Below are 14,137 nucleotides of genomic sequence, written 5' to 3'. Positions count from 1 at the left end.
CAGTTTTCGCCACGGGGACAGCCAGGCCACCAGCATCGCCCAGGATGCCAGGGACTGTCAGAGCCTGCAGGACACATCCAGTGGTGTTGCAGTCCCCAGTGCCCTCTGTCGCTGTGGGCTGCAGCGGGGGAGCCGGTGATTTTAGGCTGCCAGCTATTTTTAGGACGCATTCCCAAGGCACTTTCACCACTCCAGCTCTGACCCCAGGGGGGCGCTCTGCAGCCCCCGCCAGACGCAGGCTTCCAGCAGCGGGACCACGCCCCAGCGCCTTGCAGCACGCAGCTCCATCCCCGCAGCTCCCCGACGGCACCAGCGCCATCCTCACACCCCCGTGGCTTTCTCCTGTGTTGCCCTCTGCTCCGGACCAAACGCATTCCTTACACGGATGTTTACGACAAAGCAAGATGCTTGTTTTGGTTTTTATTTTCCTTTTTCTTTTTAATACAAGAGCTGTGTATTTAAAAAATATACAATTTTTAATTTCTACAGCATAACTCTGCTGGATATTTTTTGTAATAAACAGTGCAGGACCCTACCTAAACTTACTCAATAAACCATCCAAGCTCCTGGGGTACCTTTGGAGCAGGATCAGATTGTGGGGCCTCTGCCATTGCTGGTGGCATTGGTCCCCTCTTGTCCCCACTTGCTGGAAAAGGCATTTGGAAAGGATGAAGAGGTGAGGTGGGAGAAGGATGCTGGCATATAGGCACTCCTGAATGAATGTTTTTCTCCCCTCCTGGCACTGAGGGTATTAGCTTTCAACAGGTCATGTGCCAGCACTCCTGGAACCAGCCCAATGAGCAGCCTCCTGGGGCACAGAGCTCCGTGTGTCCCCACATCCCTTCCCCAACCACTCTTCCCAGTGTTTTGACTGACCCATTGAAGAAACAAAAGAATGAAAGACGGGCTGGGCTCAGGAATCCTCCTCCTCCTCCTCAGTCAGTATCCAGCACGCCCATTTCAGCATTGCCCTTGAGATCCTGAGAAACCAGACAGGAGGAGCCAGGGTGAGAAGAAACCCAGCTGTGGACACACCACTGGTGACAAGGGGTAAGGCAGAGGCTGGGGACTCACTCTAGGGATGTGAGTCCCCCTACAGGAACAAGGGACAGCCATGAGTCCATGGCTGATATGGCACTGACCTGATAGATTGTACCTGCTGGCAGAGCTCAGGGCTTGGTGCCTCATATTGGTACTGGGGTGGGCTCTCCACGAACTACAAAAGCAAAGGGGAGGGTGAGATGGATCTGCTCCCAGAATGCTGCCCCATGTAGCCTGAGAGCCCACTAACCCCAGGAAAACACCTAGGATTGAGGTGTCTTTCCCTCTGCTCTTTTGATCATCTTTTACCCAGATAGCTTGGAAGATGCTCCAGCAATTGTTTGTTCACACCCAACTGTTTAGCTCAGGCTAAACCACATCTTCACCATCCCTGGAGGGATTTAAAGGCCTGTGGATGTGGCAGTTGGGACTACGGTTCAGTGATGGGCTTGGCAGAGCTGGGGAACAGTTGGACTTCCATCTCATGAGCTCTTTTCCAGCCTAAGTGATGACATGATTCCCTCATGATTCCCCTCAGTGTTCCCAGATCCTCCACTATCTACACTCAACTTCCCATCCACACCAGCCTGGTGAGGAAAGATCCTGGGGTTGGGCACAGGGAGCCTCCCCAGGCACCTCCCTCACCAGCTGCTTTATACTTACTGGCTCCGGAGCTCTGCGCTGCTCCGGCCTGGAGCTGGGCCCAGCTCTTGCAGGGGATGCTTGCTTTTCCTCTTCCTCCACTTTCTCCTCCTCCTCCTCTTCCTCCTCATGCTCCTTTCTATACCGCAGGCCTGTCTCCTTTCTGTTCTTCTTTGCACCCTGTGGGCTCATGAGCTCCCTCTTGCCTGTGCCTCTCCCCCTGCCCTTCAAGGTGCCTTGGGGACGCTGCTGCCCACTGGGGGCCTCCTCATCTTCCTCCATCAGCTTCCTCTTGGCACCCACAGTCTTTCCTCCCTTTGTGCTGGTGTGAGCCAGTTGAGGCCTCAACACATCTGGAGAGGAAACTGTGCCACTGGAGCAGGCCTGCTCCCTGTGAGGAATCCTGCCGGGCAGGGATTGCAAGCTGCTGCTGGGCAAGACTGGAAAAACTGGAGAAAGAGTGGGCAGGGTGGCCTGAGAGTCCCTGGATCCCTGCGGGCCTTGATCAGGGCACGGGGCATCCCCGGCTGCCTCAGCCACTGCTGCCGCCTCACTGGTGCTGATCTCCATGGGACTGGCACTGCTGCAGGAGCGCAGCAGGGAGGGAGAGGAGGTCTGCACTTGCTCTCCCTGGGGCAAGCCCTCAGGAGAGCCCTGGCTACACAATTCCAACAGGTCAGTGGTGTTGCTGTCAGTAGCCACATCTTTCTGGGTCTTCAGGGGAGTGTCAGATTGAAAGGTCTTCTCTAGTAAGAGGAAAAGCTTTGTCAGTTTGAGCAGGGGGCTGGTGATGGGACCTGCCCTGACACAGGAAGAGTGTCAGGGCTGGAATGACGCAGGTCCAGGGCTATGGGAACATCACAGCACTGCTTTATGGCCAGGGGAAATCAAACCAGCATCCAGGGTGGGCTACACCCCCTGAGAAAAGAGTAGCTGTCTCCTGCCAGGAAGGCAGGCGGGATGCCCTGGTACAGGGGCACTCACCATCCGAAGAGCTCGGGGTCAAAGACAATGAGGGCATCACGTTCCAGGGGTTGTCCAGGGATCCCTCCAAGCTATCTGACAAGGTTGGTGATGGAGCATCTGCAATGAAGAACCTGGAGGGTTGATTTTGGCAAAGAAAGCAGCTGCCCATTCCCTGTGGGTCCCTGTGCACAAGGTCTCAGAGAGACACAACCCTTGAGGAGAGCTCTGCAGCCCCTTCCAGCCCAAAATGTGGTGTATTCCAGTGAGACCCTTTCCAAGATCTCATACAGCAGACAGTGGAGAGGCAGACACTGCCCAGAGTGCAGGCAGCTGTGAAGAAGGCCTTCTCCTACACCCTGCACTGTCCAGGACAGTTCCTCCCTTCAGCTCCTCCTCTACATGGAGCTTCTGCAGGTAATTCTGCAGCAAAGCTTGGTGACACCAAGCCAAGTAAGGTGACATAAACCCATCCTGGTGCTGAGCCAGAGCCAGTGAGGAGCCCATACCAGGGCAGGAGACTCGTGCTCAGTGATGGCATCAAAATGACTTCTTGTGCTCCCAGCACAATCCACCAAAGCTGCAGCTTCAAGAAGCTGGAGGATTGGGACTATTCCCTGCCTGCTCAAGGTCTCCCAAAGACCTGGCCACACCAGTACCTCCTCCACTCAATCCAAGGTGACGGGCTGAGCCAACTGTAGAGGAAACTAAAGGCTGGATGGGATCTGGAGCATTCTTGGGAGGCCATGAGGACGATCCAAGGGCTGGAGCACCTCTGCTATGGAGACAGGCTGAGAGAGTTGGGTTTATTCAGCTTGGAGAACAGAAAGCTCCAGGGAGACCTTAGTGAACCTTCCAGTATCTAAAGAGGCTCCAAGAGGGCTGGAGAAGGACAAGGCCATGGAGCACCAGGACAAAGGGGAATGACTTCACAGTGACAGAGGGCACAGTTAGATTAGATATTTTTAAGAAATTCTTCCCTATGAGGGTGGGGAGGCCCTGGCACAGGTCGCCCAATGAAGCCGTGGCTGTCCCAGCCCTGGAAGTGTTCAAGGCTGAGTTGGACAGGGCTTGGAACAACCTGGTCTAGTGGAATGTGTCCCTGCTCATGGCAGGGATTGGGGCTAGATAGTCTTTAAGGTCCCTTCCAACACCAATCATTCTAGGATCTGGAGATCCTGCTACTCACAGCTGATCTGGGATATAACACTTGGGTCTTCTGGCACTGTCCTGTCATCACTACTCCTTTCAGGAGCTGCTTGGCTTGTATCTGCAATGAAAGGGGCACTGTTGGTCATATCTCCAGCATGAGGCACACCCAGAGCAAAGGAAGCTTTCCCCCCACCCTAGGGAGCCCCTCATTTCACGTGCCTGTGTGACGTGCTGCCTACCTGTGTACCCTGCGGATGCTGCCTCAGAAGAATCACAAACAACTGCCTCCTCCTCAGGAGGAATCACCAGGGTGCTGACTGGGACCATGAAAACATCTTCCCCCTGCTGAAATGAGACACATGGAAGGGTTTTTGCTGGGCAGTCCCTCTCCAGATGCAAGAGCCCAACTGTACCTGTCAACCCAACACCATCTCCCTCCCCAGCAAACCTCAGCTCTGCCCACTGTCCCTCCCCTTCCTCCTCCCACCCAAGCTGTCACAGCCCTGTCTCAGCTGGTCCCAGCACGTGGACTGACCTCCTTCTTGCGCTCTGCCTCCCACTGGGTGATGGGAACCTCATCCTCTGCTGTCACTGGCTTCTCCTTTGATTTCCATAAATCCAAGCATTTCTCAGCATTTTCCTTCAAAATCTCCAGCTGGTTCTGTCCAATGGCATCAATCAGCTGAGAGACAGAGGGCTCTGGAGCAAGAGCACACAGACATCAGTGGAGGAGACAGCCAAACTCAGGCGAGCCTCACTTGCAAACACTTTTACCCTGCTCCATGACTTGTTGACTGGCATGACACTGAAACCTGTGGGAACACCTAAAATTCTGCATTTCCTTTGCTTCTAGAAACTTTCTTTCCTTTCTTCACACATCCTGGACCAGCAGCATGAGCACAGGCATGCAGTGTCCCAGCTTTAGCTGTCAGCATTATCTCTTCCTGCTTTGGGCTTAGCAACATATGCTTTTGAGATCTGACCTAGGCTACCTCTGCCTAACGTGGACCAAACTGAGGAAACCCAGGGGCCCCTCCCAGGCAGTCAGAGCACAGCATGCCCCCCACAACCCTTTACCTGAGCTGGGAGCGTTCCTCACAGCAAGATTCCTCCTGTAATGACCAAGAACACAAAGCCGGGTTAGGGCTGGGACATACGCAGCTCTTGGTCACAGATCAAGCACCCTGGATTGGAAGCAGCAGCTTGTGAAAGTAGTGGATCCCCCACTGGGTGCTGATCTGGCCACTGGCCACATGCTCAGGATGTGAGGAATAACCATCAGGTGTCCTCACCCCTGGAGATGGACTGCTGGAAGGCCCTGAGGATCTCCAGTATTGGATCTCCAAGGATGAAGAATGAGCAGTGCACGGCTCACCCACGCAGCTGTGCTGCCCACCACTGGCAGGAACAAGCTCCCCACAGGTGTTTCCTCCTAGCTCAGAGGAAGAGGCTGGCAATGTGCCAACACAATTTCATGTTTCATGGTCTACTCAGCTCTGTCATGTTCCAGGGCAAGGAGTCACACAGGTTAACCAGGAGCTGCCATAACCTGTGCCAGCCCTTGCCACTCTGCTCTAACCCCAGTCTGAGGTTGAACACTCTCATCAGGGTGACTGGGTACATCTCTCAGCCCCATACTTACATCCAGAGCTCCTTTATCTTCTTCACCACAGAGGGGTCCTGATTCCTGCAGCAAGAGAGAAGCCAGTTACTGATTCCCTCCAAATGCCCATCTCCCTTCTCCCCTGCCTTGGAGGCAATCCCTTTCTCAAAGGGGATTGCAACAAGCAGGTCACATCAGGACTTCCAGGGTCAGCACTGCTGTGGGGAAGATGAAGTCTCCCTGAGCACAGCCCCTACCCACCCATCCTATGACCATACCCATCAGACGATTCCATCCTCTGCCTCTGCATGGGCAGCACGATGAACTGCTGGGCCGTGAGGTAGAACTCGCAGTCCTCCTGTGGGCAGGACAGAGCCTGTAAGGCACCTCTGAGTCCCTCCTCTGCCCTTGCCTCCCCTGGGGCCAGCCAGCACTCCCATATCCACCCCAGCTCTGCCACCAAAACTCCAGTCTAAGAGAAGGTCCCCTCAAAAAGGACAACCCCTCTTCAAAGGGGAGTTTGTGTCTTCCTGTGTCAGCTGATGGCTCTGCAAGAGCCACAGAGAAGGGTGGGCCTGCTCAGGGGAGTGTGTGGGGACACCTCTGAACCCCTGCAAGGGGACAGTGGGCTGCTCTGCCACTAGCCCATGCAGGCCTTCTGCAGCTGCCCAGCAGGTGACAGCCAGGTGACCCTGGGAAAGATGCACTCCACCCCCAGCGAGGGCTCATCCCTGCCCAGGTCAGCTGCCACAGACCCCACAGGAGCTGCAGATGAGAATGAAAGGCCACCCATCACCTGCCTTCAGCTCCTGAGAGCAGCTGGAAGCACACAAGAGTGCAGGAAGCAAAGCAAGGGAAAGGAACAGGCTGCTTCCACTCCCCAGAGCACTTACCAGCCTGGCCTCGTCCTGAAAACACACCGTGTACTTCTGCAGGACGATAATTCTGCAATTAAGGCTGGAAAGCCTGAGCTGCAGGTGGGCACTGGAAAAGGAGCAGAGCAGGAATGCCTTGAAGAACAGAGCCAGACCCCCCCTGACACACAGTGGGGCTCCCACAAGAGCTCTGCCAGCCACACTGGGGCATTCTGGAACACATCTCAGCATGAGCAGCAGGCACCAAGGGCTCTTTATTCCTCAGTAATTCCTGCCTAAGAGCAGCTTCTCCCTGCTGCTTATCCACGGCTCTGCTACCAGCACCCCAACAGTTTAAGGGTGTTCAAATAAGGAAATGGAGAAAATACTGAAGGAGCAGCCCAGGCTACCATGGTTAACGTTCTAGCTCCTTCCATAAACCCAAGGGCTCACAGTCCTTTCTAATGGCATCACAGCTTCTGCCATGGATCCCTGCCCATCCCAACCAGCAGACAGCAGAGCAAGGGCATTCCAGCTGTCTTCTCTTAGCAGCTCTTTCACACCAATTTCCCACCCTGAGGTTGCTTTAGCTTAACACAACCTGAAACAAGACCAGGCAGGAGCCCCAGCTCCTCACAGCAGCTGTGGAGAACTGCTGTGCCAGCCATGCCAAGTCACGGTGGAACCCACTTTTCCTCTGCCTGCAGGGCTTCGGATGTAATGACCACACGGATGTAGCAGGATCCATCAGACACCTGCACCACAGCGTCTTGGAGAACCCCAGGCTGGGCAGGAGCAGCTGAGTCACTCAAGATCTGTCAAGAGATTGGAGAGGGGGAAAAAAGAACTCTTATTCATAGACCTGGACCAAATTTCACAGGAAGGCGATCATGACACCAAGCTTCTCCTCCTCAAAAAAAAAAATTAAAACCAGAGATGTTGAGGAAAAGTCTCCACAGCCACCAAACTGGGAAGCACTGTGCACTTCCCAGAATTTAGATTTCAAAGGCTGTTGGAGCACTTTGGGACAGCCCCTCTGGGTACCTACCCGCACCACCTGCCCAGCCAGGAAGTTCTCACGCTCATCTGGTTGCTCGTAATTCACCAGAAGATCAGCAATCCACGGCTCCAGGACGTAGAGCTTGGGAGAAGCCACATTCTTGTCCACACACACAAGACTATGAGAAGAGACAAGACACCGAGCCATAAGCAGTGCTCCATCACCATGGGAAGGGTTTTGCACCCCAAGCACAGCCACAAACCCAGGAGATTGCTCAGATCCACCCAAGTGCACCCACTTCTCTGCAAGGACCCATCCCAAGGGCACTGTGCTGTGGAAGTCACGCTGCTGGGGGCACACAGGTCCTGCTGCATCCTGCCCGGATAGTGGAGGGGGACACTCGTAGCTCTGGAGTGTGTTCAGCCTTCTGCAAATCTCCCAGACAGGACAGGACATTTATTTCTACCTCTTTCCATATTGTTTATTATCACCCAATAACTACTTTCCTGGGACCAAGTCTTAACTATAACTGTCTGAACACTATAACTGTCTGAACTGTGAACGGGAAAAGAACTGGGGACAGGCAGGGGTTGGGGAGAGGCGGGGCTGGGACAGACGTGGTTGGGGACAGGAAGGGGCTGAGGACAGGCACGGGCTGAGGACGGGCAGGGGATAAGGACAGGCAGGGCTGAGGGCAGGCAGGGGCTGAAGGCAGGCAGGGGATGAGGTGAGGACAGGCAGGGGATGAGGACAGGCGGGGGCTGGACCAGGCGGCGGCTGAGGGCAGGCAGGGGATGAGGGCAGGCAGGGCAGGCAGAGCTGACCCCCCTCCCGGCCCCCCTCACCGCTCCCCCGCCGCCAGCCCCGGGCTCGCCCCGGAGGAGCCGGGAAGGATGCCCGGCGGAGCCGCCGCCGCCGCCATGGCCGCGGGGCCCGGAAGCGGAAGCGGGGCCCGCGCGGGAAGCGGGGCCCGGTAGCGCCACTTCCGGGGCGGGCGGAGCGGCTGCGCCGGGCCCGGAGCGCCGGCGCGGGGTCAGCCCCGCTCCCGACCCTCCCCATCCTCCATCTCACCCCAATCCATCCTTAAACCCCGCCTATCCCTACACCCAACCCCGGCGCTTTTCCCGGGCATACGCGTCCTTTTCTAGAAGGATCTGGGGAACTCTTGGAGGCATTTCCAGTACCTAAAGGGGTTACAGGAGAGCTGGAGAGGTATTGTGGACAATGCCGTGGAGTGATGAGGACGAATGCCTTCAAACTGAAAAAATGGCAGGTTTAGATTAGATACGAGGAGGAAATGCTTCCCTGATAGTGGGATGAGTAACTGGCACAGGTTGCCCAGAGAAGCTGAGGCTGCCCCATCCCTGGAAATGTTCAAGGCCAGGTTGGGTGGGGCTCTGAGCCTGAGGGAAGGTGACCCTGCCCATGGCGGGGTGTTGGAACAACAGGTCCCTTCCAACCCCAGTCATGTTTTGGCCAACTCTCTAGTACACTTTGCCATTCAGTGGTTCACGTGTGATGCCAAACCATCCCTGGAACTCTACCTTGTTTTAATTTTCTTTTAGTTTTGGCTTCAGCTTCAGGTAATCCCAGATGGTTGCCCATGGGAAGAAGCATCCTGCCACAACAGCCTTGCCCATCCTTTGTCTCATCTTAAGGTATTAAAGCCACTTAATCAAACCTGTCAAGCAGCCTGGGAAATGTTCTGGCTGAAGGCATGGCAAATTCCTCCCCTCACCCAGTTCAGTTGTGACTTGGGGCACTCAGTGCCTTTTCATCCCCCTGCCAGAGGCTGTGGTTCCATCAGTGGACTGACACTGAGGGCAGTGCAATGGCACAGCAAGATGGGTGTAATTGTCACACTGTATTTGTTTGTTTGCATGGCCAGGTTTTGGGGGAAGTGGGGGGCCTTCAGGGGTAGCTTCTGTGGGAAGCTGCCAGGAGCCTCCTCCATGTCCAGCAGAGCCAGTGCCAGACAGCTCCAGGATGGATGTGTTCCTGGCCAAGGCTGAACCCTTCAGCCACAGTGGTAACGTTTCTGTGATAAAATATTTAAGAAGAAACCAAAAAAGTTATTGTGCAGATGTAATTGCAGCCAGAGAAGAGTGGAGTGAGAATATGTGAGGGGAATAGCTCTGCAGACACCAAGGTCAGGGCAGAAGGAGGAGGTGCTCCAGGCACTGGAGCTGAGATTCTCTTGCAGCCCATGGTGTAGCCCATGGGGAGGCAGCTGTGCCCCTGAAGCCCATGGAGGGCATGGGAATGCAGAGATGCACCTGCAGCCCCTGGAGGAGCCCATGCTGGTGCAAGTGGATACCTGAGAAGAGGCTGTGAACCCATGGGAAACCCATGCTGGAGCAGGGTCCTGGCAGGAACCTGCAGACCTGTGGAGAGAGGAGCCAAGAAACTGAAGCAGGTTTCCTGGTGGGACTTGTGACCCTGTGGAAGACCCAAGCTGGAGCAAGCTGTGCCTGGAGGACTCCACCTCATGGAAAAGTGGTCCATGTTGCAGCAGTTTGTGAAGAACTGTTGCCCATGAGATGGACTCATGTTGGAGTTCATGGAGAACTGAATCCCGTGGGAGGGACCCCATGTTGGAGCAGGGGAAGGACTCCAACTCTTCCTCCTGAGTAGCAACAGGGAACATGTGATGAACTGGCTATAACCCCCATTCCCTGCCTCCCTGCACTGCTGAGCAGGAGGAGGTAGAGCTGGGAAGAAGGGAGTGGTGGAGGGAAGGTGTTTTTAAGATTTATCTTCTATTATCCTGCTCTGATTTTGTTAGTAACAAATTCAGTTACTATCCCCAGTCTGAGTCTGTTTTGCTGTGATGGTATTTGGTGAGTGATCTCTCCTGGACCTTATCTCAACTCATGAACCTTTGTTATACTTTTTCTCTCCCCTGGCCAGTTGCAGAGGGAAGTGATAGAGTGGCTTTGGTGGATGCTGGGCATCCAGCCAGGGTCAGCTCACCACACACACAGAACAGTAGGCAGCAGGGTTTGCTCTTACAGACTAAAGCTGATTTATTTGGAAAGGTTGCATTTGGATGGAAGATCAGATCTCCTGAACATGACAGCTCATCATTGGCCAGTTGCAAAGGTCCTTGGAGCAGCATCTCCAGCTGCAGCAGGAGAGGTTCCACAAGCTTATGCCCCCTAGTCCTGCTCAATCATAACCTTAATTAGTTTAAGCTATCTACACAACATCTCTGAACTATCTTAAATGTGTACATTTCACCATTGCAAACGGTCTGTGCACTTTGGGTGATGCTACAGCAGGAAGCAGCTGAGGAGGCCATGGGATTATAGAATCAGAGAATCATTTAGATTGGAAAAGACCCCTAAGACCACCAAGTTCAATCCATCCATTATCCATTGGATGCCCAGACCCTCCCTGCAGGGTGGGGACACGTGGAAACATGCAGGTCATGGTTCTCCATTGACTTTAGGTGCAACAGGAGCTCCTGGGGGATGATTCTGTGATTCAGTGATCCTCAGGCCCTTTCCAAAGCTCCTGAATCCACCAGTCCAGATGCTTCCCTGGGAATTCAGTCCATCAATTGGTTCAGTCTCTGCTTCAGGAAAGAGGTGGGGAGCTGGATGTTCACCTGCAGTACGTGTCCTTGGGCACAGCCCTGGCTCCCAGCCACGCCAAAGTCACACCCAGGGGAAAAACTGAATTTTGTCATAGGATCACAGACCATAGTTTGGGCTGGAAGGGATGTTAAAAACTATCTAGTTCTAACCCCTCCACACAAGTAGGGATACCTTACACTAGGTGGTTGCTCAGAAGCCCATGCAGCCTGTCCATGAACACTTCCAGGGATGGGGCAGGGATTATCCTTCTATCACAGTTAAATATTACAGGTGCTGAGGAAAGGGGTCACTCTGGTCAGTCCTGGAGGGTTTTTCCCAGTGGTCCTGGAGGGTTTCTAGGTTTAGCCTGTTCTTGTGGCCAAGGAACACTTGTCTGTCCTGGCTGCTCTATCCTCAATTCCTCAAGGGACATTCACCTGTCCTGACTGCTCCATCCCCAACCCTGGCTTTGGCATTGCACAGACTAAGGCCAACAAATTGCACTGTGCAGAGTCAGCGAGTCCAGCCTCGCCTGCCTGACCTTGGGCGAGGGGAGGGACAGGCCTGGGATCCCAAGAGGGAGGGAGGTGGTGAGAGTGTCACAGTGCAAGGACAGGGATAGTGCTAGCCCTGAAAACCAAAAGGCTCAGGTTTGGTAGAGCAGGGAAGGTACATAAAGCAGCACTGCAGATACCTAGCTCAGGGCATTCCCTGCCTGGGCAGGATACTTGGCTCCCTTTGCATCATTCCACAACCACCAGGAAAAGTGGATCATGGGTATGGACCAGAGCCAAGAGATTGAGGTGCAGGCAGAGAATTTTCAAGCGCCACGAGCTGATGCAAGTCCTCATGGGCACGTGAGAGATAACCAAGTAGCAAAAGGCACTGGCAGAGTCCAGTGAGAGCAGTGCAGCCACAGCCAGAGCAGCATGGCAGGGCTCCACGTCCGCTCCCTTCTGGTGACTGGGGCCAACCGAGGCATCGGCCTGGGACTTGTCCAGCATTTCCTGAAGATGCCAAACCCACCACAGTGGATCTTTGCAGGCTGTCGGGACCCCAAGGGACAGAGAGCACAGGTAAGACTGGGCAAGGGGAGACTGGATCAGGAATGGTGTTTGCAAGGGGCTGGAGCTACAGCCAGGCACCTGCAGCACAGGTCAGCTGGCTTGGGACACCATAGGACCAGTTGTGCATGGGATATGTGGAGGGAAGAATGGCATAGGGCATGTGTAGAAGGCACAGAGCCCAATGTGATGTGGCAGCTCAAGCAGGTGTTGGACACAAAGTGATGCAGGGACAGAGATGGAGTGGCATGGCTTTGCTTAGGAAAAGCTGAGCCTCTGCACAGCCCCTCCAGCCTCTCCATGCCTACACAGTGCCCTCTCTTACAGGAGTTACAGAATTTGGCTTCCAAGCACCCCAACATCATCATCGTCCCTCTTGGTAGGTGCCCCGAGGTGGGGATCCTTTGCCCCAGTTCCTCTGGCAAGTGCCCAGGCTGGGCACACCCTGGGAGCCCCGTGCTGGGAGGGAGCTGTGCCAACGGGCTGGTGCCTGCGGGGCCATCGGGCACTGCCACCTCTGGGGAACAGAGGGACTCCACCATGGGGACACAGGCTCTGACCTCCCCTGTGTTGGCTCTGCAGAAGTCGCCAACCCTGCCAGCATCAAGGCAACTGCAGCCAAGGCTGGGGAGCACCTGGGGGGCTCTGGGCTGAACCTCCTCATCAACAACGCTGGAATTGTGAAGCTGAACACACTTGATACTGAGACACTAGAGGACATGAGAGAGATTTACACCACCAACACAGTTGGGCCCCTGCTGATGGGCCAGGTGAGACCCTCACCCAAGTTGGGCTGTCCTGGAGGAGCATGAGGGCCTGGTGGGAGGGGATCATGCCTCAACTCTGGTTACCAATGGGCTCTCAGAGAAGCTCGTGGAGCCAGGGGCTGGAACTCAGGAGCTGGAGCCTGGGAGGAAAGAGGCTGGAGGATGCCCCAGTGCTGGTTTCAATGTTCTCCAGTGTGGAAGGAGCTTCTCCCCTGCCCTGTGCCATGTCTATGTGTACTCCTGCCCCTCTGCCTCCATGCAGGCGTTTCTGCCCTTGCTGAAGAAGGCTGCCCAGGGGAGCCCAGGCTCAGGGCTGAGCTGCAGCAAGGCTGCCATCATCAATGTATCCAGCATTGGCGGCTCCATCTCTTCTTGCTTTGGTTGGGACCTGATGCAAGTCACCTCTTACCGCTGCAGCAAGGTACTGTCACACCTTTGTTTCCCCAGCCAAGCTTTGGATCTCCTTGCAGCCCCCCTTCCCCTCCCACCACCATCGCTGCATTGTCTCCCCACAGGCTGCTCTGAACATGCTGAGTAAGTGCCAGTCCATGGCGTACAAGGACCACGGCATCCTCTGCGTCGCTCTCCATCCCGGCTGGGTGCAAACCGACATGGGCAGCTCTGCCGGACACACGGTAGGAATCCCACCTCAGGAATCCCTGAGAGCTCCTGTGCTGATTTTCCATGGGTGGGAGTTGCTGTCCTGAGCCCCTGCCCATGGCTTCCCTGCCTGCCCAATCGCTGCTGGGGCAGCTCCCCCGCTCCTGGTCCTGGGTGCTGGGTGTCCCAATCCCCTCAGTTCTCGTCTCAGTCCCTCCCTCTGGGGTTGTCAGCTTTCCCTTTGTTCTGGAGCAGCTCTTTTCCCTGGCTCCAGCTGCTCCAGGGCCCTCAGCAAGGTCTTGGGCACAGGCTGCATCTTCCCTCTGCCCCACAGCCCCCTGTGACAGTGGATGAGAGCGTGCAAGGGATGCTGAAGGTCCTCTCCTCCCTCTCCGAGAAGGAGACCGGCGCCTTCCTGGACTGGGAAGGGAATGTCATACCCTGGTGAGACCCCACTTGAAGATCCTGGCAGCCAGAAGGGACCCTGTGCCACTGCTTCCACCTGTCCCACATCCTCAATAAACTCCTGCCAAGAGCCTCCAGCTCTGTTGAGGATTTCCAGCTCATGAGATGGCCCCTTCCCAGATATCCCACTCCTCATCCCGAGATGCAGTGGTGCCCACAGCTGCTCTTGACTCATGGTTATCACTGGCATGAGTGTCCCATGGCACTGTGACTGCCCTCTGGAGACCTCCCCTCCAGGAGGCACTGGAGAAGCTGGAGCAGGGCCTCTCTCCTGAGAGGAGAGAGATCTTCCAAGCCCCTGCAGGACTGGCTTTCCCCTGCCCAGGCTGAGCTACCTGATGGGCTGGGGGTCACAGGGACCAGCTGTCCTCTCCCCTCAGCGGGGGGATGCCTGGTCACAGGTGGGAC

At 55.4% G+C, this 14,137-nt stretch overlaps 2 protein-coding genes across 4 annotated transcripts; one reads left to right on the top strand and one right to left on the bottom strand.

Annotated features, from left to right (window-relative positions):
* Positions 1–447: 447 nt before the first annotated feature.
* LOC134557611 (neurofilament heavy polypeptide-like) lies at positions 448–8,214 on the bottom strand. 3 transcript variants are annotated; one of them, XM_063410747.1, is made up of 16 exons: positions 8,101–8,196; positions 7,554–7,682; positions 7,304–7,433; positions 6,946–7,070; positions 6,295–6,385; positions 5,680–5,759; positions 5,441–5,485; positions 4,876–4,910; positions 4,334–4,497; positions 4,038–4,143; positions 3,836–3,916; positions 3,306–3,437; positions 2,668–2,766; positions 1,705–2,429; positions 1,143–1,216; positions 448–980 (listed from the first exon to the last, which is right to left on the bottom strand). In XM_063410747.1, the coding sequence occupies exons 1-16, from the start codon at positions 8,175–8,177 to the stop codon at positions 914–916; spliced, it is 2,160 nt and encodes a 719-aa protein (XP_063266817.1). In that variant the 5' UTR covers positions 8,178–8,196; the 3' UTR covers positions 448–913. The 3 variants fall into 3 exon arrangements, with proteins under 3 accessions (XP_063266817.1, XP_063266819.1, XP_063266818.1); XM_063410749.1 differs by lacking the exon at positions 3,306–3,437 and having other exon boundaries at positions 450–980; XM_063410748.1 differs by lacking the exon at positions 7,554–7,682 and having other exon boundaries at positions 452–980; positions 8,101–8,214.
* A 2,767-nt stretch (positions 8,215–10,981) lies between these two features.
* Positions 10,982–13,779, top strand: LOC134557692 (C-signal-like). Its single transcript, XM_063410890.1, has 6 exons — positions 10,982–11,909; positions 12,225–12,276; positions 12,480–12,667; positions 12,927–13,085; positions 13,180–13,299; positions 13,599–13,779. The coding sequence occupies exons 1-6, from the start codon at positions 11,763–11,765 to the stop codon at positions 13,710–13,712; spliced, it is 780 nt and encodes a 259-aa protein (XP_063266960.1). The 5' UTR covers positions 10,982–11,762; the 3' UTR covers positions 13,713–13,779.
* Positions 13,780–14,137: the final 358 nt, after the last annotated feature.

The sequence above is a fragment of the Prinia subflava genome, chromosome 13 (genome assembly GCF_021018805.1).
Source record: "Prinia subflava isolate CZ2003 ecotype Zambia chromosome 13, Cam_Psub_1.2, whole genome shotgun sequence".
Lineage (NCBI taxonomy): Eukaryota > Metazoa > Chordata > Aves > Passeriformes > Cisticolidae > Prinia > Prinia subflava.
This window is presented reverse-complemented; position numbering and strand designations above follow the sequence as displayed.